Here is a 26,344-nt window from a genome sequence, read left to right as displayed (position 1 = left end):
CTACAGCTGGCTGTTACTTCCAGTCTGTGAGACCGGGGTGGGCTACAGGAGGAACAAAAAAGTGACAGTTTACTGTGGTGGTCTTACTTACAGCTTTAAATCCGCCACCTGATCTGCTATGGCAGCGATCATGGGACTCTCAAATCCAGTTCGGAAAGAAGGTAAGCACAGCGCAAACAGAGGATGCCTTGGATAACAGACAATATAACCAGACGTGTTCATTCCAAACTACTATAGCGATAGTAAATGCAACTTATTATGTTAATTAATTCAGTTTTCTGTCAAATTACAGAAATGAGATGTGTTGATATGTGGACACGCACTGGCGGCGCGCTCGGTGGTCGTGTTTGATGTAACCTACCTTTGACAGGTACTGGTCAGAGCTCGTGCAGACGTGTCGAACCAAGTACTGTTGTAGAACCGAGGTGAGGTATTTTATTAACTACCATAATTATTAAATGCTTAATACATTAGTAACCCCGACAACGCTGTATATATGTCCATAGTAGCCTATATGACTGACAGACAAGGCTATTAGACAACCAAACTGGGTTCATGTACGGTCGGAGTCTGTCAGGGGGGCAAACTTAATTTGCATCCGTTTTGTGTAGCCTATATGATGCTGGGTTGTTAGGCTATGTGTCTATTAAACTAGTGAAGTCAACATGCGGACAACTTCGTTTATTGAGGTTTCCATTTGTTGTGGTTCTAATTCAAAACCAGCGGGTAATGTGAGCTAACCTAACCTTGTCAATCAATTAGGCTCTTAAAATGCATGCATTTGAACAGTAACTAGTAGGCAACTAGCAGCCTAGCATTAAAAAAATGAACAAATGGGTCTAAAAGTTGACTAATTACTGATACATTGTTGACGCCAATGAACAATTTAAAACATTGTAATACATTGTTAATTTATACTGTATTTATTTTCTATCCCCATTCATCCATCCCCAATTTGTCTACGCTCTTTATTTCAGTCTCTTCCCCGCTCTCTCTCTCTCTTCTCCTCTTATGCTCCAACGCATTTCACACTCGCCTAGGATTTTGACAGCTAGTCCAATTCTTTAGCCTACCCAGTACCCACGTGTAAGCTACCATTTAAAACAGCCCTACTCTTCCTTCCTGCACATCATGGGAAATGTTCCTGTATTATTCCGTACCCCATTTATTAACGCGCTCTGCTTTAATTGCGCCTTGCAGCTGTTCGTCATCAACGATTCACGTTCTGAATAAATAATCATTCCAGAACTAACAGTCAACTGCGACTGTGCGTTCAACACATCCTGTTATCCATGTCAAGGATGTTTAGAATAGGATATTTTCTCTAACTATTCACACGTTGTCAAATTGGTTATATTTTTTACATAAAATATTCTAGAAATTCTAAAAGGAGGGCATGGCTGCTCAAGAGCAATTGACATGCTTCATATTTGATGACAGCGAATTGGATATCATGGAACCATTTGTTCTTGAATATTAAATATGACTGGGAATTGCTAAAGGGTTACACTGCCTACCCAGCTTAACCACTATTCATGGTTCTGAAGATGACTCTAAGGTCAGTGGGGTGTTCATCTACCAAGGCTTTGTAATGGGTTGATTTTAAAGCCTTGGTGTATTATGAGTAGCTTTTGATGAAATTAACCTTGAGCATATTGCGAGAACATATTTTCAGTATCTTTTCACTAAGTTCAATATACAGTTTAAGTTAATAAAATATGATATTCCAAACGTGAATGTGTGTTGAATAATTATATCAAGGACTTCCAGCTAACACGCATTGGTCAACTCTCAATAAGTATATATAAGCTCTGAAAATGTTAAGTACTGTAACGACCCTGGGTTTATAAGCGCGGAAATCGACTCAGTATATCGACTCATACTTTTGCGGTACAGTCGATAGCGCGCCGGACCTCGGGCTAGAAGGTCGAGGGTTCAAGATCTGCTCCCTGCTGTTTCATCACAGTACTGTTGTTTCTTCAAGGCCATTTCAGTCGTAATATGTTCTGGCCCGTGTAGAAATAGCCTCTGTTTAATTCTAGGAATGTATTCCTTTTCAATCATTTGTTTGTGTGTCTTTGTTTTCCAGCATTGTGATTTGTATTCTCTTTGCTGATTGAATTGAATGACTTGGCATGCATGCCTACACCTAAGGGATAATCAATTGAGAAGCGTTCTATGGAAAATAATGAAGGATGTGGAAAGCGTGTTCCAAAAATCACGACGCGCTAGCAGACTGGAACTGACGTTGTATGGAGCTGCATTATTTCCCAGAGAATGTATAGCGCCCCGAGTTGATGATCCCTTTTATACCATGGCTATAATTCAACATATTTGCTGCTATAAATGTGTTCATTTGCTGATAGAAATGTGTTTAACACCCACTGAAGTAGCTAGTAAGTTTACTAGATAGCTACAGTAGTTGCCGTGGTAACCAAACAAACCGACTTGCTAGTTTAGCTAACCAAAACATCAGTCCTGGCTTGCCATTATGAAAATCCAATTCAACAATGCCAATAATGTTTTCGTTTCAACCTTTGCTTTCAAAAGCAGCTCAAACATAGAACATGTAAGAATGAACTATAGCCATTTAATTTTACCGTGCAAATATACTGTGCGTTATAGGGAAATAATGCACGCTCTATATTTTTTATTTTTACCTTTATTTAACCAGGCAAGTCAGTTAAGAACAAATTCTTATTTTCAATGACGGCCTAGGAACAGTGGGTTAACTGCCTGTTCAGGGGCAGAACGACAGATTTGTACCTTGTCAGCTCAGGGGTTTGATCTTGCAACCTTCCGGTTACCAGTCCAACGCTCTAACCACTAGGCTACCCTGCCGCCCAGAATGCCCATCAAGCCAATCAGAAACAAGTATTCAACAATGTCATGGTATAATTAAGCAATAAGGCATGAAGGGGTGTGGTATATGGCCAATATACCATGGCTAAGGGCTGTTCTTAGCACAGCACAACACGGAGTTGCCATATACCACAAACCCCTGAGGTGCCTTATCTCTATTAGAAACTGGTAACCAACGTTATTAGAACACTAAATGAAAACTGTCATACTGCTTTTAGCCAATCAGCATCCAGGAGCCAAACTATTTGGTTAATATTATTATGTTAACACTAGTTGGAGAATTTTTCATTTTTCAAACACCAAAACCAGCTTTTTCCTGCAATCTAGAGCCATAATCATTATGCTTAATTCTATTCCAAATGTATGTTTATTTTCCTGCATATCTAAGCATACCTCTTAAACTGTATCTTCCAGACTGGGGGTTATTTTTTAAAGAAACTAAATATGCTTCTCTGCTCAAATCTGGTTGAAAGATGGAAAGGAATGTGATCTGAGGGCCTAGTTTCACTGTGTCCGCTATGGGCATGAAGCCTCTGACTATTACCATGTCAGCCTGCCAGGTTTGGCTTTGGACGTGATGCTGCAACAACGCTCCTCATTCACATTGTTCAGTTCACCAACAGCCGTAACCACATTATGCATTTTTCATATTTACTTTCCATTGATGTTGTTAGCTACAAATCTCTGCATACATTTTTTGTGATTCTAAACTTAACCTATACGGTTCACATAGAGAACATTTGTTCCATTCAAGGTTTAAAACATTCTCTCTCTCCCACCTCCTTATCCCATCATCAGTCAACCTATCACTGAGTGGCTTTCTATTTCCCAAAGATAAATTAAAGGGTTTGCTTGTATGCCTCATCTGCCTGAACTTGTCTATTTTAGTTCATTGGGGTGGAAATGAGGCAGTGAGGGAGAGCGATTGGGAGAATATTAAGGACTACGGGTGTTTGCAATGACAGTGATTTGATTAAGAATACAGAGGTGCTGTTCTGGCATACTGCTCATGCACAGCCACCACAGCCCATTATCAGCCACACTCAGCAGAGTACTGTGCATTGGCGGAGCATAGGATCACGTATTGAGTTGTCCTTTTCACTTTCAAATTGCCCTCAAATTAATGTCAAAAGTGGTTTATGACACAATCGTGGTGAAGAGCAAATAAGTTGACACCATTTATTTCTGTCAATTTGTATTCTGTGTGCGGAGGAAGTGTATTTGATTCTACATCTAATAGTGTTTCATTTTATCTGTAGCATTACACAGACAGTTAGAATGATAGCATGGAAGGGAAACAGCTCAGACAAGCTCCCCCAGTAACACTCACAGTTTACAGTCAACCTACAGTTGAAGTCGGAAGTTTACAGACACTGTAGCCATGTACATTGAAACACAGTTTTTCACAATTCATGACATTTAATCCTAGTAAAAATTCCCTGTCTTAGGCCAGTTAGGATCACCACTCTATTTTCAGAATGTGAAATGTCAGAATAATAGTAGAGAGAATGATTTATTTCAGCTTTTATTTCTTTCATCACATTCCCAGTGGGTCAGAAGTTTACATACACTCAATTAGTATTTGGTAGCATTGCCTTTAAATTGTTTAACTTGGGTCAAACATTTCCGGTAGCCTTCCACAAGCTTCCCACAATAAATTGGGTGAATTTTGGCCCATTCCCCCTGACAGATCTGGTGTAACTGAGTCAGGTTTGTAGGCCACCTTGCTCGCACATGCTTTTTCAGTTCTGCCCACAAATGTTCTATGGGATTGAGGTCAGAGTTTGTCATGGCCACTCCAATACCTTGACTTTGTTGTCCTTAAAGCCATTTTGCCACAACTTTGGATGTATGCTTGGGGTCATTGTCCATTTGGAAGACCCATTTGCAACCAAACTTTAACTTCCCGACTGATGTCTTGAGATGTTGCTTCAATATATCCATATAATTTTCCTCCTCATGATTCCATCTATTTTATGAAGCGCACCAGTCACTCCTGCAGCAAAGCACCCCACAACATGATGCTGCCATCCCCGTGCTTCATGGTTGGGATGATGTTCTTCGGCTTGCAAGCCCCCCCATTTTTCCTCCGAACATATCGATGGTCATTATGGCCAGGGCATTTTTCCAAAAAGTAAGATCTTTGTCCCCATGTGCAGTTGCAACCCGTAGTCTGGCTTTTTTTTATGGAGGTTTTGGAGCAGTGGCTTCTTCCTTGCTGAGTGGCCTTTCAGGTTATGTCTATATAGGACTTGTTTACTTTGGATATAGATACTTTTGTACCTGTTTCCTCCAGCATCTTCACAAGTTCCTTTGCTGTTGTTCTGGGATTGATTTGCACTTTTCGCATCAAAGTACGTTCATCTCTAGGAGACAGAACGCGTCTCCTCCCTGAGCAGTATGACGGCTGCGTGGTCCCATGGTGTTTATACTTGCGTACTATTAATTGTACAGATGAACGTGGTACCTCAGGCGTTTGGAAATTACAACTGTCAGATCTTGGCTGATTTCCTTTGATTTTCTCATGATGTCAATCGAAGCGGCACTGAGTTTGAAGGTAGGCCTTGAAATACATCCACAGGCACACCTCCAATTGACTCAAATAATGTAAATTAGCCTATCAGAAGCTTCTAAAGCCATGACATCATTTTCTGGAATTTTCCAAGCTGTTAAAAGGCACAGTCAACTTAGTGTATGTAAAATTGTGATACAGTAAGTGAACATAAGTGAAATAATCTGTCTGTAAACAATTGTTGGAAAAATTACTTGTGTCATGCACAAAGTAGATGTCCTAACCGACTTGCCAAAACTATAGTTTGTTAACAAGAAATTTGTGGAGTGGTTGAGAAATTAGTTTTAATGTCTCCAAGCTAAGTGTATGTAAACTTCCAACTTCAACTGTATAAACCCCAAACTTCCCGGAGCGCTCCTCTCAAACGTATGTCATGACTGATTTGCTACCCATCCTTAACTCAGGCGAAACCTGGATTCTCTCAGTTATGGGAATCGGAGCTTATGGTCTTGTCTAACCTCCGTGGCTGCTATGAACTTCACTAGAGCATACACACCGTACCGCCAGTATCTATGTTGTGTAGATGAGGGGCCAGGGGAATAAAATGTGGGGGGTGGGGCTCTTGTGTCTCAGAGTTATAGTACAAGGGAGTTACATTGGCATTCCGGAGAGTAAAAATGTATTTAAATGATCTCTCATCCTATGGATGGCAGAGGTTTGTGCAGGGGTGGCTGTTGTGGCCTACTCCTACATCGTCCTCACAGGCGACCCTTCCGAAACACCTTGGGCCAGAATGGTAACAGTAAAGAAGTCAAGCAAGTCAGTGTGATACCTCCATCACACTGGCTTGCAAATCAACTAATGGGATTTCCCTGCTCTGCTCTGACTTCTTGGTATTGGCCATAAGTTACAAGCCAAATTTCACAGAGTTTGTCCTATATGAAACAGCCATAGAGGGGTCCCATACCTTGTCGTAAAAGTGATTGATCCGTCACTAAGACCTGGCAATGAGTATACAGTAAGAACAAAAGTGTTTCTGCAGCTCTCTCATGTTACCCAGCTTCTCTCAGTTGTTATGCAACCATTCAGCAAATTAACATCCCTCCATCATGACTAAAACAGGACAGAACCTGACTTGAGGCTTTAATTAAAGATACTAAATGCAGGAAGTGACTGCTGGTGTGCGATGTCTAATATTAAGGTAGTCTTGAGGTATTGCTCGCCTGAGGTATAGTACCTCATGATAAGCTGTAGACCACACTATTTATATTTTCCTAGCCATTTATTTACCATCACAAACCAGCGCTGGTGCTAAGACCATACTCAATGAGCTGTATAAGGCCATAAGCAAACAAGAAAATGCTCATCCAGAAGCGGCGCTCCTACTGGCCGGGGACTTTAATGCAGGCAAATTTAAATTTGTTTTACCTAATTTCTACCATCATGTCACGTGAGGGAAAAACAGAGGGGTAAAAATATATAATAGACCACCTTTACCCCACACACAGTTATGTGTACAAAGATCTCCCTCACCCTCCATTTGGAAAATCTGCTTTCAAGCAAAACCTAAAGCAGGAAGTACCAGTGACTCGCTCAATACGGAAGTATGATGCGGATTCTATGCTACAGGACTGTTTTGCTAGCACAGATTGGAATATGTTCCGGAATTCATCCAACAGCATTGAGGAGTATACCACCTCAGTCACCGGCTTCATCAATAAGTGCATCGACGACGTTGTCCTTACAGTGACCGTACGTACATATCCCAACCAGAAGCTATGGATTACAGACAACATCCTCACCAAGCTAAAGGCTAAAGCTGACGCTTTCAAGGAGCGGGACACTAATCAGAACACTTATAAGAAATCTCGATATGCCCTCAGACGAACCATCAAACAGGCTAAGCATCAATACAGGACTAAGATTGAATCCTATTACACCGGCTCTGAGGCTCGTAAGATGTGGCAGGACTACAAAGGGAACCCCAGCCGCGAACTGACTGTGACGCGAGCCTACCAGACGGGTTAAATTCCTTTTACGCTAGCTTTGAGGAAAGCAACACTGAAGCATCCATGAGAGCACCAGCTGTTCCAGATGACTTTGTGATCAAGCTCTCCATAGCTGATGTGAGCAAGACCTTTAAACAGCTTAACATTCACAAGGCCAAAGAGCCAGAAGGATTACCAGGATGTGTAATCAGAGCATGCACGGACCAACTGGCAAGTCAACCTCTCACTGACCGAGTCTGTAATACCTACATGTTTCAGGTAGACCACGGTAGTCCCTGTGCCCAAAAAAGCAAAGGTAACCTACCTAAATGACTTCCACCCCGTAGTACTCACGTCTATAGCCATGAAGGGCTAGTCATGGCTGGTCATGGCTCACATCAACACCACCATCCCGGAAACCCTAGACCCACTTCGCAAACCAACCCAACAGATCCACAGATGAGGAAATCTCAATCGCACTCCACACTGCCCTTTCCCACCTGGACAAAAGGATCACCTATGTGAGAATGCTGTTCATTGACTACAGCTCAGCGTTCAATACCATAGTGCCTACAAAGCTCATCACTAAGCTAAGGACCCTGGTCCTAAACACCTCCCTCTGCAACTGGATCCTGGACTTCCAGACGAGCCGCCCCCAGATGGTAAGGGTAGGCAACAACACATCTGCCACGCTGATCCCCTGCTTAATCTCCTCCTCTACACCCTGTTCACCTACGACTGTATGGCCAAGCACAACTCCAACACCATCAATAAATTTGCTGACGACACATTGGTGGTAGGCCTGATCACCGACAACGATGAGACAGTCTATAGGGAGGAGGTCAGAGACCTGGCAGTGTGGTGCAAGGACAACAACCTCTCCCTCAACATGAGCAAGACAAAGGAGATGATTGTGGACCACAGGAAAAGGAGGGCCGAGCACGCCCCCATTCACATCGACGGTTCTGTAGGGGAGCGGGTCAAGAGTTTCAAGGTCCTTGGTGTCCACATCACCAACAAACTATCATGGTCCAAACACACCAAAAAAAGTAGTGGAGAGGGCACGACAACAACTTTTCCCCCTCAGGAGTCTGATCCCCAGATCCACAAAACGTTCTACAGCTGCACCATTGAGAGCACTGGTTGCATCACCGCCTTGTATGGCAACTGCTCGTCATCCAACCATAAGGCGCTACAGAGGGTAGTGCGTACAGCCCAGTACATCACTGGGGCCAAACTTCCTGCCATCCAGGACCTATATACTATGTGGTGTCAGAGGATGGCCCAAAATATTGTCAAAGACTGCAGTCACCCAAGTCATAGAGTGGCGCAGCAGTCTAAGGTACTGCATCTCAGTGAAAGAGGTGTAACTGCAGCCCCTGGTTTGAATCCAGGCTGCATCACATCTGACCGTGATTGGGAGTCCCATAGGGCAGCGCACAATTGGCCCGGTGTCGTCCGGGTGCGGCCGGAGTAGGCCGACATTGTAAATAAGAATTTGTTCTTAACTGTCTTGCCTAGTTAAATAAAGGTTACATTTTTAAAAAGTATGGCAAGCGGTAATGAAGGGTCAAGTCTAGGTCCAAAAGGCTCATAACAGCTCCCAAGCCATAAGACTGCTGAAAAGTTAATAAAATGGCTACCTGGACTATTTTCATTTTACACTACTGCTACTTTATGTCTATCACTTTACCTATATGTACAATTTCCTTGACTAACCTGTGCCCCCGCACATTGACATGGCACCGGAAACCCCTGTATATTTTCCTCATTATTGTTATTTATTTTTTTATTTTTTTAAACTTTAGTTTATTTATTAAATATTTTCTTAACTACATTTTTTTTAAACTGCGTTGTTGGTTAAGGGCTTGTAAGTAAGCATTTCACCTGTTGTGTTCGGAGCATGTGACAAATAAAATTGGATTTGATTTTAAATGAGTTAAACACGTCCTTCAGCTAACTTTAACTGTTTAAAAGTCTCAAGTATAAATACTGTAAAGTATATACACTAAGGGGTAAAAAAAGTTAGAAGCAATATATTGTTTTTTAGAATGAACTGCTTGGCATTCAAGGAGTTGGTATAATGGGAATCTGATGTCATTGGTCTTTCCTCTTGCTTGAGAAACAATAGAGGAGCAATAGAAAAAAAGAGGAAAGCTGGATAATGACTTACCTGGGCCACCTATTGAGATGTGCCTCTTGTTAAGTAAATCAGGTGTTAAATGAGGTGAAAAGGAGACCAATAAGAAAGAGATTTCAAAACCTCTCTACCAATAAGAGCTAGTTTTCCCCTTTCCACACAGACCAGTCTTAGTAACATTTTTGCTTGGGAAATTGCTCTTCGCTAAGAGGCTATTTTGTTTATTTTTGACAATTTTAATTGGAAACAATTACAGTAAGGAACTTAATTTCAAACAGAAATGATTTGATATTAAGATAACCACGGTTGCATTAGACATTCAAGATCATATCTAGCCATGTAAATGATTATGCTCATATCTAATGATGCTACACAAGCCGTTTGAAACTAAAAAACAGCAGTTACCACTCATTCTCTGCCCCCCTATGATGAAGTTCTCTCAAGGGCAGAGTGTTTAAGTGTGGTACAAAGCCCTTCATTAAAGATAGTGTGTAGACTACAGTGTGAAGTGGGAATGCAGTGAGTCTGCCTGGCTCTGGTTTCAGCCTCACCCACTTCCTTTTACCTCCACTCCATTCTCATTCTTTTCACTTCTACTTTCTTGCAGTATTCTTTAATTCCCGTCTACCCATTCTCTCTCCCAACGTCTGTTCTCTTTGGATATGTAATTTAATGGCTGACGGGAGTGAGCTCAAATATCCTCTCTCTGTCCTGGCAAGCCTGTCTGTCTCACTGTCTACCTGTGGCTCTCAGTTTGTACTGGACAGGTCATTTCATTATAAAGAATTACACTTCAATGAAGCCATTATACCCTCATCATCCTGAGCCAAAATGGGAACCCAGATGAAATGAGAAGTGACTAGGGAAAGAGACGGAGGAGCAGGGGAGAGTGATACATGGAGTGAGAAAATAATAAGAAAAAAGTAGAGAATCTGCTCACGACAAGATTCTCACAAAGGCGACACAGAAAATGAGACCTCATCTTTTTCTCATACTGCTGACATGACATGTCATCCCAACAGGCTGGCCTCCATGCCTTATCCCTGACAGAACTATTCTTTATTCTGGGTGACATTAGTGCTGTAACATGCTGTGCCAGTGGAGCTGTGCTGAGGAAGCAGATGCTGCCTGGCTGCTCTGCACTGGGATCAGTCCTGTCTTTAGGATGAAGCCATGTTGGTTGACTGAGCCTCTGGGGAAGCTGCTGTGGTCACAAGGAAAACTTGGAGAGAAGCCTGTGAAAACACACACAGACATGGCCACTGCTACTGCTACTGTCAGTAGTGGTACTGGTGTCAACACTAGACCTAACACTCACCGATTCACCTAACACATTCCAGCCTCTCCACCAGTCACCATCTTCCCTCTAGCCTCTCCTCTTTCCAACCACTCCTGTCATTTCCTTTCTAACCATGAACCCCTTCTCTCCATCTCTCTCTTTCTGTCCCTATTAAACCATTCTTTACTGTCTCTCTCGTTATCTCCCTCCTTGAAACCCTCTACTTGACCGATCTGCTCGCCAATCTAATCTGTCACTCTTGCCTTTTGCCCTGTCCAACGCTACACCTTACTCTGTCCCTCTCTTTCCTTCTCATTTTCACTCCTCATTTGTTTTTCTCTTTTCCCTTTCCTATATCTCTTCATCTACTTCCTTCCCCCTGTTTGTTTACTTGTCCCCCTCCCTTATTCCCTTGCTCTCCATGACCTGCCAGTCCTTGGCTAATGTCTCTCCTCCCAGTCATACATGTATGCAGCATGTTGTCCCCTTGTCTCTTTAATCTTCTCTCGTCAGGCGGGCCCACCTCTAGATGGATCAGTGGCTGATTTGTGGCCTCCCAGCTTGTTCCGTCTGTCTCTGCCTGTCCCCCGCCACGTACCCCACAGAGATCTGCATCATTAATATGGCTTTCAGCTTTCACACATTTGCTGCTGACTAACAGGCAACTCCTCATCACACCCACTGCCAGTGTTTTACCACTGGACAGAGCATGGGGAATGGAGGCTGATCGTTTTAAGCGTATGACTTCAAAGAAGTTTAATCAGGTGTGTGTGTGTGTGTGTGTGTGGCAGAGAATGTTTTCATCTCAACATCTAAAACCAGGGACTTAATGAAAATTTGCTGTTAGGTAGGGGTCATTAGAGAAATATGCTGAGAATAGGTGGGGTTGGTAATGATGAATTATTTGTCCATTATACAGTGGGGCAAAAAAGTATTTAGTCAGCCACCAATTGTGCATGTTACACTTCAACTATGACAGACAAAATTAGAAAAAATAATTTTTAGGATTTTTAATGAATTTATTTGCAAATTATGGTGGAAAATAAGTATTTGGTCAATAACAAAAGTTTATCTCAATACTTTGTTATATACCCTTTGTTGGCAATGACAGAGGTCAAAGTCTTCACAAGATTTTCACACACTGTTAATGGTATTTTGGCCCATTCCTCCATGCAGATCTCCTCTAGAGCAGTGATGTTTTGGGGCTGTTGCTGGGCAACACGGACTTTCTACTCCCTCCAAAGATTTTCTATGGGGTTGAGATCTGGAGACTGGCTAGGCCACTCCAGGACCTTGAAATGCTTCTTACGAAGCCACTCCTTCGTTGCCCGGGCGGTGTGTTTGGGATCATTGTCATGCTGAAAGACCCAGCCACGATTAATCTTCAATGCCCTTGCTGATGGTAGGCTTTGTTACTTTGGTCCCAGCTCTCTGCAGGTCATTCACTAGGTCCCCCCGTGTGGTTCTGGGATTTTTGCTCATCGTTCATGTGATCATTTTGACCCCACGGGGTGAGATCTTGCGTGGAGCCCCAGTTTGAGGGAGATTATCAATGGTCTTGTATGTCTTCCATTTCCTAATAATTGCTCCCACAGTTGATTTCTTCAAACCAAGCTGCTTACCTATTGCAGATTCAGTCTTCCCAGCCTGGTGCAGGTCTACAATTTTGTTTCTGGTGTCCTTTGACAGATCTTTGGTCTTGGCCATAGTGGAGTTTGGAGTGTGACTGTTTGAGGTTGTGGACAGGTGTCTTTTTTATACTGATGACAAGTTCAAACAGATGCCATTAATACAGGTAACGAGTGGAGGACAGAGGAGCCTCTTAAAGAAGAAGTTACAGGTCTGTAAGAGCCAGAAATCTTGCTTGTTTGTAGGTGACCAAATACTTATTTTACACCATAATTTGCAAATAAACTCATTATAAATCCTACAATGTGATTTTCTGGATTTTTTTCTAATTTTGTCTGTCATAGTTGAAGTGTACCTATGATGAAAATGACAGGCCTCTCTCATCTTTTTAAGTGGGAGAACTTGCACAATTGGTGGCTGACTAAATACTTTTTGCCCCACTGTAAATGCTGGGTGGCAGTTTATAGAACGGGGGCAGTCTGGCTCAAAAGAAAGATGACTTGAGCGTTTCACTTTCAATGTGCCCCGCGACCATTACTTTGCCACCCTACTCTATAATTAACATCTATTTATTTAAAGTGTTGGCTGTGTGCCCTGTAAACATGTTTTAAGATATGACACTGCTGGGCTGAGAGAGAACAGTTGAGAAGGGTGGGAATGAGAGGGCTACTTCCACTCTGTTGGAAAGGGATCACAGCAGCGATTGAATGAGGGTATGAGGCATGAGTTGATCAGAGGCTTGACTTCAGTGCCGGACAGGGATTGAGGTGTTCATAGCCTTCAGTGCAGGACAGGGGTTGAGGTGTTCATAGCCTTCAGTGCAGGACAGGGGTTGAGGTGTTCATAGCCTTCAGTGCAGGACATGGATTGAGGTGTTCATAGCATTCAGTGCAGGACAGGGGTTGAGGTGTTCATAGCCTTCAGTGCAGGACATGGGTTGAGGTGTTCATAGCCTTCAGTGCAGGACATGGGTTGAGGTGTTCATAGCCTTCAGTGCAGGACAGGGGTTGAGGTGTTCATAGCCTTCAGTGCAGGACATGGGTTGAGGTGTTCATAGCATTCAGTGCAGGACAGGGGTTGAGGTGTTCATAGCCTTCAGTGCAGGACAGGGGTTGAGGTGTTCATAGCCTTCAGTGCAGGACAGGGGTTGAGGTGTTCATAGCCTTCAGTGCAGGACAGGGGTTGAGGTGTTCATAGCCTTCAGTGCAGGACAGGCTCATAATGGATGGATGGTGTTGGAGAGGAGCTCAACTCTTCCACTGAGGGCATGACGGTATTTGACAAAAAACAACAACACAATACACTACACAGACTAAAGAGCTAAGAATGAGTTAGTCCAAGCAAGGAGTAAAATCATTGATGTTTAATAATGTGATTGGGTTTTTGTATGTGTTTGAATCTACATACAGTAATAATGAGAAAAAATTGACATTGCTACTCACAGTCCTTGGAGAGGAAACATTCAACGTGCCAGCTTCAGTTCATGTCAGGAGAGCATTGGCAATGGTAGTGGAGTGGAGTGGTCATCACCTCTTAATCAGGGAACAGGAGGGGACATTCCATTACAGCTGCGGCATCACAGGTTTGGGCAACAAGTTTGTCCATGAAGTTAAACTTAGACATCTCAGAATTCACAAAGTCAAACACAGACTGCGAATCTCGCCTACTTGACACATTAAAGTAGCCCAAGAAACGTTCCTGAATAAAGCCCCGATAAAGCCGTGGGAAAAATTGTTCTCCCTGGGGCTTGGAGTTTTTCTTTTGACAGTGATTACATCTAGTCTATGAGAACAGGCTGGGCTTCAGGACTATTGTAAAAAGGTTTTATATGGGCTATGATGGGACCATTTTTTCTAATCAGATCACATAGTTATAAAAATCTCCTGAAGAAAACCCTGTCAAACTGCAGCAACCTTGTACATGTTCATATTAATTATATTTAGACTAGACTAACAGGGGGATTTCCTCTACCCAGACACAGAGACAACAACTGATAGACAATATAACTCACAGGGCGGAGCTTGCTTTATGCATATTTGCAACTGTAGGCCTCATAAAAAAATTAACTCAGTCTATGTCATCACTCTTATGTTGATTGATACATTCCAGTTAATCATTTTGGATTGAAAAGGTATAGGCAGCATAGCCAGCCCAAGTTTGAATATAAACAAATTTGATCACATTCACATTTTCTCCTGACAAACAAATTGGCTATAAATACATATATGGTAGCTAGCTAATGCTTATTTTGTCATTTTTAATTTAAGCTTTATTTAACTAGGCAAGTCAGTTAAGAACAAATTCTTATTTACAATTACTGCCTACACCGGCTAAACCCTAACCCGGACGATGCTGGGCCAATTGTGCGCCGCCCCATGGGACTCCGAATCACGGCCAGTTGTGATGCAGCCCAGGATCGAACCAGGGTCTGTAGTGACGCCTCTAGCATGCCTCTGAGATACAGTACCTTAGACGGCTGCGCTACTCGTGAGCGATGTTAGTACTTTCTACTAGTTAGCAAGGCAAATTGAAATAAATTGCACTAACTCCACCCAAAAATAAATTTCTAAAACCAAGAAAACAATATATAATCTACCTCCGTCTCCTATAGTTTAAAAAAAAACAATTTGATTTGAATAATATCCCTAAAAATGTTCAGCTATGACTCTTCACTGTCAATCTCTATCCAATAAGTCACCAACACACCAAGCTTCTGTGGCACAACCGCAATACAACACACTAGGTTCGTTCTCTGATCCTAATCCTATGATTTGATGGACAACGTGTTTGTTCATATGGCAAAAGCTTTGATTGGTTGGAGGATGTCGTCCGGAAGTGGTCATAATTACAATGTAGGTCTATGGAAGGGGTAAGGCGTAAGAGCTTCCTAGGTTTTGTATTGAAATCAATGTCGCCAGAGGAGGACGGGGAATAGCTGTCCTCTGGCTACACCATAGTAATAGCCTAAAGGGTGTTGTTGAGACAACTGTAAACCTTCATTGCAAAACAGTGTGTTTTAATCAGGTATTTGGTGATGTGAATATATTTAATGTTTCATTATTTTTAATTCACTGCGTAAGGTGGTCCTCCCCTTCCTCCACTGGTACACACACGTACACAGACATACACATACATACACACGGACACACTCAATCTTGTCCTTAGTTTATCTTAAGCGCTGCTTGTAGGCCTTTATAACAACAAAAGTGCAACTAGCTGACATGAGGTGAGTGAGATTGTGAGAGTGTTCCTGAGGGAGAGAGAGTGTGGCTTTCTGCCCTGTCCCCTCCCCTGCCCCCCACACTTACCACGGGAGACTGGAACTAGGAGCTTTGATCCCAGCAGCTCACAACAGCAACTTCTGTCAATACAAAGGAACAGATGGTCATGGAGCAGTATCCTTGGACTATCTGAGTAATCCTTAAGCTCACTCCCTCTCACATTACACCTGCTCTACTGCCTTTAGATACCAGTAATCAGTTCTGGAATCTACATAACGACAAATGAGGAAGCTGAGTTGTTTTGTTTTGCTGGTGGCAGACATTGCAAGCCGCAGTGCAACTAACTGAGATTTGTTTCAGGCTGATGATCATGCAATCTACATCTCCAGTAGTCTGCAACCCATCTGAAGTTCAGTCGATCTCATCTTTAGAATCTTGCAAGTCACACACCGCGGTGGTGGATAGATCTGGATTGACTGGAGGGATTTGGAAGGATGACAATAATGAGGCAGATTACTTAAAAGGGTTTCACTTTATCCTTTCTAAAGTGAGCCAGGAGTCACGTAGTTAGCTGTGAAAAAGAGAGGGTCATGGTGCATGTGTGTGTTTGTGTGTGTGTGTGTCCCAGTGTTTATGCCCCAGTGTGTATGTGGGAAGGTGGGATTTAACACTGTGAAGTTGTTCTGAGCATAATGAATTACTGTCGTGTTCTCTGTTTGGCTTGAGGGTGTCTAATGTTGCCGATCAATGACAGAAATGAACCATGTCTCTGAACCTCACCTGCCCAGGCTGACAGAGGTGAACAGCAATAATGAGTTGATCTGGAGAGCTGTTCATATATATATTCTATATTTTATGATGTATTACTAAAAAAAACACCACACCTCATTTCAGTTTGATATGAAATGTCACAGGTTTGTTGATAGTCCGCTACACAGTGGAATTTGAATAATCTTTCATGTGAATATGCTTTTATGTTTTCCAGCTAGAAAGCGTATTGTTTGGGGCCAGAAACAGCGACTGTGGCCCAAAGCTTTGAGGCCATGAATTGCTTCAAAAGGCGTTTTGGACAGGATGTGGAGAAACAGGACCAAAAGCTGTCAAAACCAAGATGGGATAGACCCAAAAACAAGGTGATGGAAGTTTTGATGGAAGTGATCAATTTAGCAATAACTTACTTTGTTAAATCACACAGTCATTAACCCTCTTCTTTCTTTCTCTTTCTTTCTATCTTTCTTTCTTTCTCTCACACGAACAACACACAGGTGCCCACAGACCGGACCATGGTGGTGGGTGGCAGGCAAGGTGGGGGCTGTAAAGGTTCCAACCGTTCAGGACGTACCCTGAGGAAACGGCGCCAGCGCTACGTGGAGAAGGATGGCAAGTGCAACGTGCATCACGGCAACGTGCGCGAGAAATACCGCTACATGACAGACATCTTCACTACCCTGGTGGACCTGAAGTGGCGCTTTAACCTGCTGGTGTTCACCCTGGTCTACACAACCACCTGGGTGTTCTTCGGTCTCATCTGGTGGCTCATCGCCTACATCCGCGGAGACCTGGACCACACCGACGATGGAGACTGGATCCCCTGCGTGAACAACCTCAACGGCTTCGTCTCCGCCTTTCTCTTCTCCATCGAGACGGAGACCACCATCGGCTACGGCTACCGGGTCATCACTGATAAATGCCCAGAGGGGATTCTCCTGCTTTTAGTCCAGGCCATCCTGGGCTCCATCGTCAATGCCTTCATGGTGGGATGCATGTTCGTCAAGATCTCCCAGCCAAAGAAGCGAGCCGAGACTCTCATGTTCTCACACAAGGCGGTGATCTCTGTGAGGGACAGCAAGCTGTGTCTGATGTTCAGGGTAGGAGACCTGAGGAACTCACACATCGTGGAGGCCTCCATCCGGGCCAAGCTGATCCGCTCCAAGCAGACCAAGGAAGGGGAGTTTATCCCTCTCAATCAGACGGATATCAATGTGGGCTTCGATACGGGGGACGACAGGCTCTTCCTGGTGTCGCCACTCATCATCTGTCACGAGTTCAACGAGGGCAGTCCCTTCTGGGAGATCTCACAGGAACAGCTAGAGAGAGAGGAGTTTGAAGTAGTGGTCATCCTGGAGGGCATGGTGGAAGCCACAGGTGGGTTCATCTAATTTAAGGTCCGGACCTGGGGAGAATAAGCTGGTCCTCGATCTGTGCCGACAAACTTCTACCTGGAGAGATTTTTATTGTAATCATAATGATGTAGAAAATGATTATTAAAATGACATTAATAACACTATAATTACAGGTATTTTAACGTATAATATGAGAATCTAATGCAGGTTTGTGTGTGACATTGTTTATAAGCATTCATTCACTTGGTGGGATGAAGAGGATGCAGTCGTCAGGAATCCCTTGAGACTTGCAGGGTATCACCAATTAACGTTGGCTGTGAATGCACTTGACAAGGACTGCAATTACACTGTCCTAAATGGCCACAGCATTGTCCTGTACGCTAATGTGTCTTTGGCTATACCGGATTAAGTGATATGACATGATATTCTATAAAATAATTTATCCGTAATTAATATCACCTGATTGAGCTAATCATGTAAATGTAATTAACTAGAGAGTCGGGCACCACAAAATAATAGTTATAGAACTGTTATCTTCCAAATAAACTCTTAAAGACTTAGTAATATTTCACATCAATAGCAGTCAATATCAATCGTCATCTTAATTCAGTCTCATCTGAAAGTTGTAAATTCTTAGTTATCTGTATGAACCCTGGCTAACAAGTTGAATCAGCAATACAAAATTGTGTTTAATAATTTATTTACTAAATACCTAACTAATCACACAGAATTACACATACACCTAATTAAATCATAACTTGATTACAAATTACGTCATAAAGGAAAACGTCCCTAGCGGGAGGAACAGATATGACAGCTTGTTACACAAAAGAAAATGGGCTGGGTTTGAGTGAAGGAGCGGGAAGACTGAGAAACAAAGCCGAAGCTGTGCTATCGTAAATACAGTATCTAATGCATTCTAAATTACCGCCCATTTGGAAAAGGAAAATGCAATAAATATTTACTCTGAGCTGCGCTTCGGTAGGTTGGTGGTAGATGGAAGGCCGTGTTGCCCAACCGAGTCCTTTGAAGAATGTCTCTGGTTGTCAATTGAATACGTTATAGTAACGTCGTTGTGTGGTAGATGGGATACTCTGTCTGTTCTTTCCTAACCTGCATTTGCATCTGCTGTTGCTAACTCAACAGCTAGGAGGTATCACTTCTGTAGTGAATAAGAGTTCAAAGTTCATACCATTCGCAACCAAAGCTCACGCTGATGTTGGCTTTGTTCTGTAGTTATTATCTGAACCATTCTGACATAGGACCGTCGTCCTCGGAACAGGAAGTTATATTGTCGTCAATGGCTTATATAGGAAGGGAGAGGAGGGAGTGTTTGAAAAGTTTTATAGCCCATGTCCCTTTACAGGGGCGGGCCACTGATTGAGCTGAGCCCTATCTTATGAAAACGCAAATCTCACATTTTAGAAGCTAAAATCACATTTCATCCCATCACAAATAATTTAATATTCAAACATTTAAATTGAAAAACAATTCCATGTGAATCGGATAATTCTGATGTGTAGACTTTCCACTGTAGAGTTTATGTCATCTTATCATTGATGAGAATGTCTCAGATGACAACTGAACTGACATCATATTTGTTAAGTAACACCGTATATGTTCAGTTGATCAGATTACCAGAATATAGTTAATTTCCCCCCACCTTCTGATGTTCCCAGAATCTCTATGTTAACCAAGGGTTTTGCAAATGTAACATCAGTAGAGTAGAGAGAGGAAAAAGGGGGGAAGAGGTATTTATGACTGCCATAAACCTACCCCCCAGGCCAACATCATGACACTAATATCCTCTATCTATCCGCTGCTGTGAGAAGCGGAAGGGACTCCACGGAAGCCCGTCTGTGTGTTTGTGGGAGAATCCCAGACCTGTCAATAGCACCGCCTCTGGGAAATTAAATGAGTAGAAGACGTTGAGGGAATTCTGGTCGAAATGGTGATTGAATTGGGTCGTTCCAGCAATTCTGTGCCTTTTGTGAAGTGTAACTTGGACAAAAGAAATGTTTGATTTCACCCACATAAAGAGCACATGATCAACTTAATAAAAAACTTGTTTTCGCATTTCAAGAGGATAAATGTATATATATATATAGTAAGTGCCAAATAAAGTAACAGGGTTTAACATAACAGGGTTGTCAATTACTTCTTAAATCAGCCATAAATCTCTTTGTGACAGGGGGAATGGAAGCTTGTTGTGTGCATCAGGGAGTGGCAATTGAATGCAAGCTTCCCCCCAAAAAGTATTTGTTAAAACATTTCTAGCCTGTCTATCTACGGTTGACGTGTTATGTTTGACCCTTTCAGTTTTCCACCACAAAACAAGAGAAAATGGCCAAAAAGATTAGGATTTGACCATTAGATGTTCAATGTGTCTGTTAAAAATAATTAGTTTCACCATATTAAAACGAGAGTTCAGTTCACTTAACAGGGTTGACCTTAAAATGAATGAGACGTAAATGAATCAATAATCATATGAAATAAATAATAATCTTCAAAAATGACTTTGTCAAAGTAACAAAATAACTAACTAGGTCTTTACAATGATGGTGAAACTTGGAGACATTTTGGGATTAAGTGGGTTAAAATCTTCCTAGAAGTGACATAGGGTTGACAGAGGGACATGTCAAAATGCTGGATTTTGGCACTTTAGCAATGTCACGGTCGTCATAATGAGGAGACCAAGGCGCAGCGTGATAAGCGTACATAAATCTTTTAACCTCGCTGCGCACCGAACCCGTTAGTGGGATTAAATTCAACAACATACAGTGATCGCTACATAAATAGTCATGTTAAACATTAATGAAAATACAAGTGTCTCACATGGGTCGAAAGCCCAGAATCTTGCTAATCCAACTGCGTTGTCAGATTTTTAAAAAGGATTTACTGCGAAAGAATACGATGCGATTATCTGAAAAAAACTATTTCAACCAGCACAGGCGTAACAACATCACAAATTGCAATAAAATAAATTGTTTACCTTTGGCGATCTTCCTCTGTTTGCAATCCCAATGCTCATTGTTACACAATGAATGGTCTTTTGTTTGATAAAATCCATTTTTATATCCTAACACGAAACATTTTGTGAACCGCCTGTGTCGTGAATTCCGTCTCATTCCATTTGACGACACATTCGATGTAAATACACACACTAAACGTGACATTTCCAGTCATGTTTGGATTCATTGCAATCAACTGGTTTGTTTGTAACACAACCAAACGGGATGGGTCATTTCGCGGGATGTATTGACTGAAAGAAACCGATTTGAAGACAACAAGTAATGACATCATTGTGCACCAATATGCACCGATATGACCGCTGTTTCGTTGATTGACTGTATTTTAACCCAATGACCACTGATCGTCTTGAAATCTAGCTGGGTAGATAGCCAATGAGCTGAGGTAAACGGCAATATGTAATGTTTATGTGTTGGAAGACCAACCCACGTAGTAAACTCCGGCTTAAAGAGGGTCAGGAGCCACGCATATTACGGACAGCATTGTTTTGGTAAAGCGCATCTTCAGCTGTTTATATATCAATCAGTATGGTGACTAAGTCAGGGAAAGCTAACTCTAAGTCTAGATATACAGATGTATACACAATTTTAGAAGAAATTGATCGGGAAAGTGAGATAGAGATTGTTAGAGGATGATTCATTTAGCGATTCCCAAATGGAGGAATATTTTTGGAATGGACAGGACATCGTTTTGGACTGGTAAGTTATTCTCATGCTAATGCCGTTGTTTGAAATTAATAATATAAAATATTATTTGTGATTTTTAAACATTTTAGTAGCAATATATAAAAATGTAATGAAATGTGTAAAGTACACGTTGGCTATACATTGTGGGTGGGGGTATGTTTGTATGTATGTTTATGACCCATAGCCTATGTTTGTGTGTGTATATATACATATTGTGGATTAGAGGGAGCATGGCCGAGATGCGTGTGTCTGCCGCTCCACCCCACCCCACCCTCACATGAAATAGCCTATTTGAGGCTGTTGAGGGGAGGGCAGGCCCACAACAATGGTCTGTTGTAATATAATAAAGACAGTAGATCTAGCAGGTCAGTCATAATATAAATGAGACAGTAGATCTAGTAGGTCTATAATAATATATTCAACCCTATGTTCCTTGTACTCTATATATATCTGTTTATTATACCTGTTGATACAGGGCTCATATGTGAAACTATATTAACTGAACATTCTTTTTCACAGTGACACTGACTCCGAATGGGAGCCCCCAGTGCCAAGGTGTCCATCCCCCACTGAAACTGGTTCATCCAGCTCCTGCCACAAGTGGTGTTCATCTGCCCAAATGTATTTCTGCAGGCATGGATGTGCCTCAGGGCCAAAAGGGCATAGCATGGAGGCGTCGCTGTGTTCTCTGCAAAATGAAGTCCCCCATCACCTGCACCACATGTTTGGTGACCCTCTGCTTTACAGCAGAAAGAGACTGCTATGGCACCTGGCATCAGCAGCACAATATATATATATTTGTTGTTGTTGAATTCTTTACCACTTTTTCTCCCCAATTTCATGGTATCCAATTATTAGTAGCTACTTTCTTGTCTCATCGCTACAACTCCCGTATGGACTCGGGAGAGACGAAGGTTGAAAGTCATGCGTCCTCCGATACACAACCCAACCAAGCCGCACTGCTTCTTAACACAGCGCACATCCAACCCGGAAGCCAGCCGCACCAATGTGTCGGAAGAAACATCGTTCACCTGGCAACCTTGGTTAGCGTGCACTGCACCTGGCCCGCCACAGGAGTCGCTGGTGCGTGACGAGACAAGGATATCCCTACCGGCCAAGCCCTCCCTAACCTGGACGACGCTAGGCCAATTGTGCATCGCCCCACGGACCTCCCGGTCACGAACCCAGAGTCCCTGGTGGCACAGCTGGCGCTGCAATACAGCGCCCTTAACCACTGCACCACCCAGGAGGCCCTCAGCAGCACAATATTGTGTAGAGGACTAAGGGTCTTCCAAATATTGAAAGTGTTATTTTGTAAATGTATATATATTTTTTCATGTTTTTTCTCCATTTTTTTGGGGGGGGTGTGTTAGAATACCATTTTGGTATTTTGTATATAGTTATTCCATTCAAAATGTATAACTTCACCAATTTGGCCACTTGGGTACATTTGGGCTACTTGTGTGGGACACCTGGGTGACTTCATGATAAATGTCATGTAGCACAATCATTTTGGAAGTTATCATTCTGAAACTTTGCACAAGTACTGTTGCCCTCTTATGCGTTTCACTGAAATTGTCCCCATCATGCTATCTGAATGTTTGTTTTGTCTTGTTCATTTTAAAGATGATGATACAACAATAAAAATGAAAAAACATGTTTTTTTAATTGTATTATCTAAACCAGATCTATTGTGTTATATTCTCCTAGATTCAATTCAAACAAACTTCAGTGTTTTATTTCAAATGAAACCAAGAATATGCATATCCTTGGTTTTGGGCCTGAGCTACAGGCAGTTAGATTTGGGTATGTCTTCAGGCGGAAGACACAGTATGTAGACAGTGTGTGTGTGTGTGTGTGTGTGTGTGTGTGTGTGTGTGTGTGTGTGTGTGTGTGTGTGTGTGTGTGTGTGTGTGTGTGTGTGTGTGTGTGTGTGTGTGTGTGTGTGTGTGTGTGTGTGTGTGTGTGTGTGTGTGTGTACACATTGGTCTGTCTGCCTTGATATACACCTGGTGCTGGCTGTGCATGGTCTGTCGGTTTGTTTCTTCATTCCTGTGGATAATATGTACTGTAATTGATGTGGCTCTTCACGGTTTACTTGAGCAGAGGATGAAAATACTCACAAGCTATTTATAGGCAATCCACGTATAAATATTCAGAAAGGTGTGTGTGTGTGTGTGTGTGTGTGTGTGTGGTTATCTGTGTGTGTTTCTGCATCTGTGTGTTTGTGTGTACACATGTGTGATTGAAAGAGAAGATGCACATCTCTGTATTAGAACCACTCGTCAGCCTATTTCCTTTTCCCCAGTGAGATCCTGTTTCTCTCTTGTCTCAGTTGATTTAGTACAACCCTGGAAACTCTGCTAAAATGTTTGCTCAATGAAAGGAGTATAGCTCATTTAAAGTCAGTAAGACAAAGCATAGCGAACCTTAATTAGATCCTCAAATCACACCGACGCAGCTTGGATCCAGGTCTTAGTGTAATTCCATGACAAGGGCTTTGAAAAAAACCCATTTAGATTATACCCAATCACACAGTCGTTTCAAGTTCATATCCTCTATTTCATGTCAGTATTGTCTATCTCCCTCCCCCTTTCTCTCTCCAGGAATGACATGCCAGGCACGCAGCTCCTACCTAGATTCAGAGGTCATGTGGGGGGAGCGCTTCACCCCTGTGCTCTCCCTAGAGGAGGGCTTCTACGAGGTGGACTATGAATCCTTTCACCACACCTACCCTACCCCGACCCCCACCTGCTCTGCCCGAGAGCTGGCCGAGCTGGCCAAGAAGGGAGAGGCCATCCCCTTACCTCCCCAGTCCCCACCTCCAGTCCTGGAGCCACCCCCACCAGGTCCAGAGAAGGAGGAAGACAGAGGGGAGGAAAAGGTTGGGGTGGAGGAACTAGGAGATGGAGAGGGGGATAACATAAGCAATGGAGATGCCAACAGGATGGATGATGGGCATGAATGAGTGTGCATTGGTGAAAACACAAACCATCTCATCCGATGATGCTGCTCACTGGTTTAAAACAAGTTCATACATGGAAACAAGGCTACAAGAGGTAAGATTTCAAAACCACAACATCATGAAGATAGGCAAGAAGAACTTGTGCAAGTGACTCAATGTCTCAAATGGCATTGATATCAAACATAAACTATGATATCCTATAGTTTTTGACTACTATTAGAGGGACCAAAGGTAAGTCTTCACGCGGACTCATTGTTTTTATTATAGCATTTAATGCCAATATTCTGATCTAAAACAACTTGAATAACTGGGTGAATATGATTTTAAAAGTTTTAAATGGTATGGTATGTAAATGATTGAATACTTTGTAATAGACTAGAGCAATGTGTGTAAGAATTAATGTGAAAGAGGATGAATTAAAGGAGGCCTGCCCAAATGCCCATCCATTTCAAGTATTTTGATACACATGTTTTGCTTACATGTGTTCATTTTCGTGAATGAATATTGACCTTGTATTCAAATCTTAAATCACTAAGTTTGAAAGGTCTTTCTTGCACCATTTTGTTGGCTTCACAAATGATCCTGTTCAAGGCATTTTGGAAGGGTTTGCTATTAGTGGGCGTTGGCAACCACCTAATAAATAATTGAGCGCTTATGATGGAAATTGAAATGATTGAAGCCTTTTTTGTATAGTTTTACATTCACACCACAGTGACCACACAGATAGGTTTTTAGAGGTTGATCATTCACTCTGAAGTTGTGCCATATCGAGTCTTACCTTGATGAAGATTTCCCTCTACTGGCTGTAGAACGTCATGGCAAGAGCAACCTGGTCCTCTCGGGTCTCTCTCCAACTCCTTCCAAGCCTGATCAAGTGAGAAAAAGATGAGGGGAATGAATAATCAGTTCAATTTTGTTACTCAGTCATATATAAGTCAGTCATTAATCAGTCATTAATCATCTGACAAGGCGTAAACCCCCCAAACACAAGCAAATTGTGACATTGTCAAGTATGGTGAAAGGTGTGTTTATCATAATAAAGCAGCAAGGGTCCCTTAAAACTGCACCCATTCTAGTTGTAAACAAGGAATACTGCACTGCCACTGAAAGCAAAGCTCAAAGTGACATAATACCGTCAAATCACATAATCAAATTATACATAAATCAAATCATACAAAGTCCTACATTTATTTTATTTTTTATTTCACCTTTATTTAACCAGGTAGGCTAGTTGAGAACAAGTTCTCATTTGCAACTGCGACCTGGCCAAGATAAAGCATAGCAGTGTGAACAGACAACACAGAGTTACACATGGAGTAAACAATTAACAAGTCAATAACACAGTAGTGGAAAAAAAGGGGAGTCTATATACATTGTGTGCAAAAGGCATGAGGAGGTAGGTGAATAATTACAATTTTGCAGATTAACACTGGAGTGATAAATGATCAGATGGTCATGTACAGGTAGAGATATTGGTGTGCAAAAGAGCAGAAAAGTAAATAAATAAAAACAGTATGGGGATGAGGTAGGTAAAAATGGGTGGGCTATTTACAGATAGACTATGTACAGCTGCAGCGATCGGTTATAAATGTGATCGCTACATGTTGTCATGTAGTCCAGGGCAGAGGTAGCTCTACAGCTGGAGATCGAATGGGAATATTGAAACAATGTTGCAAATGTCGAAGAGACAGACAGCAAGGTTTATACAAGTCTCAGATGTTGAAAACTAAATGTTAGTATAAAAGAAAACACTGAGCCAACAATACGGGAGGATGGCTTGAGAGGCTGGAGGAGACTCGCATGACCCTCTAATGGCGTGAAACCAAAGGGTGTGGGAAAGCAGGTCCTCCAGCATCCTGGTCCCCAGGCGGTGATTCTCATCTTTGACCGGGAGATGATGGGGGTTATG

General features: G+C 42.3%; 1 protein-coding gene across 3 annotated transcripts; it reads left to right on the top strand.

The window, feature by feature from the left end:
- On the top strand, positions 1–25,090 carry LOC123996697 (G protein-activated inward rectifier potassium channel 4-like). 3 transcript variants are annotated; one of them, XM_046300309.1, is made up of 5 exons: positions 1–161; positions 371–425; positions 16,617–16,764; positions 16,897–17,776; positions 24,077–25,090. In XM_046300309.1, exons 3-5 carry the CDS (start codon positions 16,675–16,677, stop codon positions 24,436–24,438), a joined length of 1,332 nt encoding a protein of 443 aa, XP_046156265.1. In that variant the 5' UTR covers positions 1–161; positions 371–425; positions 16,617–16,674; the 3' UTR covers positions 24,439–25,090. The 3 variants fall into 3 exon arrangements, with proteins under 3 accessions (XP_046156265.1, XP_046156264.1, XP_046156266.1); XM_046300308.1 differs by having other exon boundaries at positions 293–425; XM_046300310.1 differs by lacking the exon at positions 371–425.
- Positions 25,091–26,344: the final 1,254 nt, after the last annotated feature.

Source organism: Oncorhynchus gorbuscha, linkage group LG15 (assembly GCF_021184085.1).
Source record: "Oncorhynchus gorbuscha isolate QuinsamMale2020 ecotype Even-year linkage group LG15, OgorEven_v1.0, whole genome shotgun sequence".
Lineage (NCBI taxonomy): Eukaryota > Metazoa > Chordata > Actinopteri > Salmoniformes > Salmonidae > Oncorhynchus > Oncorhynchus gorbuscha.
This window is presented reverse-complemented; position numbering and strand designations above follow the sequence as displayed.

Excerpts from the sequence above, each read along its gene's own strand:
- LOC123996697 (XM_046300310.1), top strand. The coding sequence starts at position 16,675 with ATGAATTGCTTCAAAAGGCGTTTTGGACAGGATGTGGAGAAACAGGAC. Across the intron at positions 16,765-16,896 it reads GGGATAGACCCAAAAACAAG|GTGCCCACAGACCGGACCAT; the intron begins GTGATGGAAGTT and ends AACAACACACAG. Across the intron at positions 17,777-24,076 it reads GGGCATGGTGGAAGCCACAG|GAATGACATGCCAGGCACGC; the intron begins GTGGGTTCATCT and ends TTCTCTCTCCAG.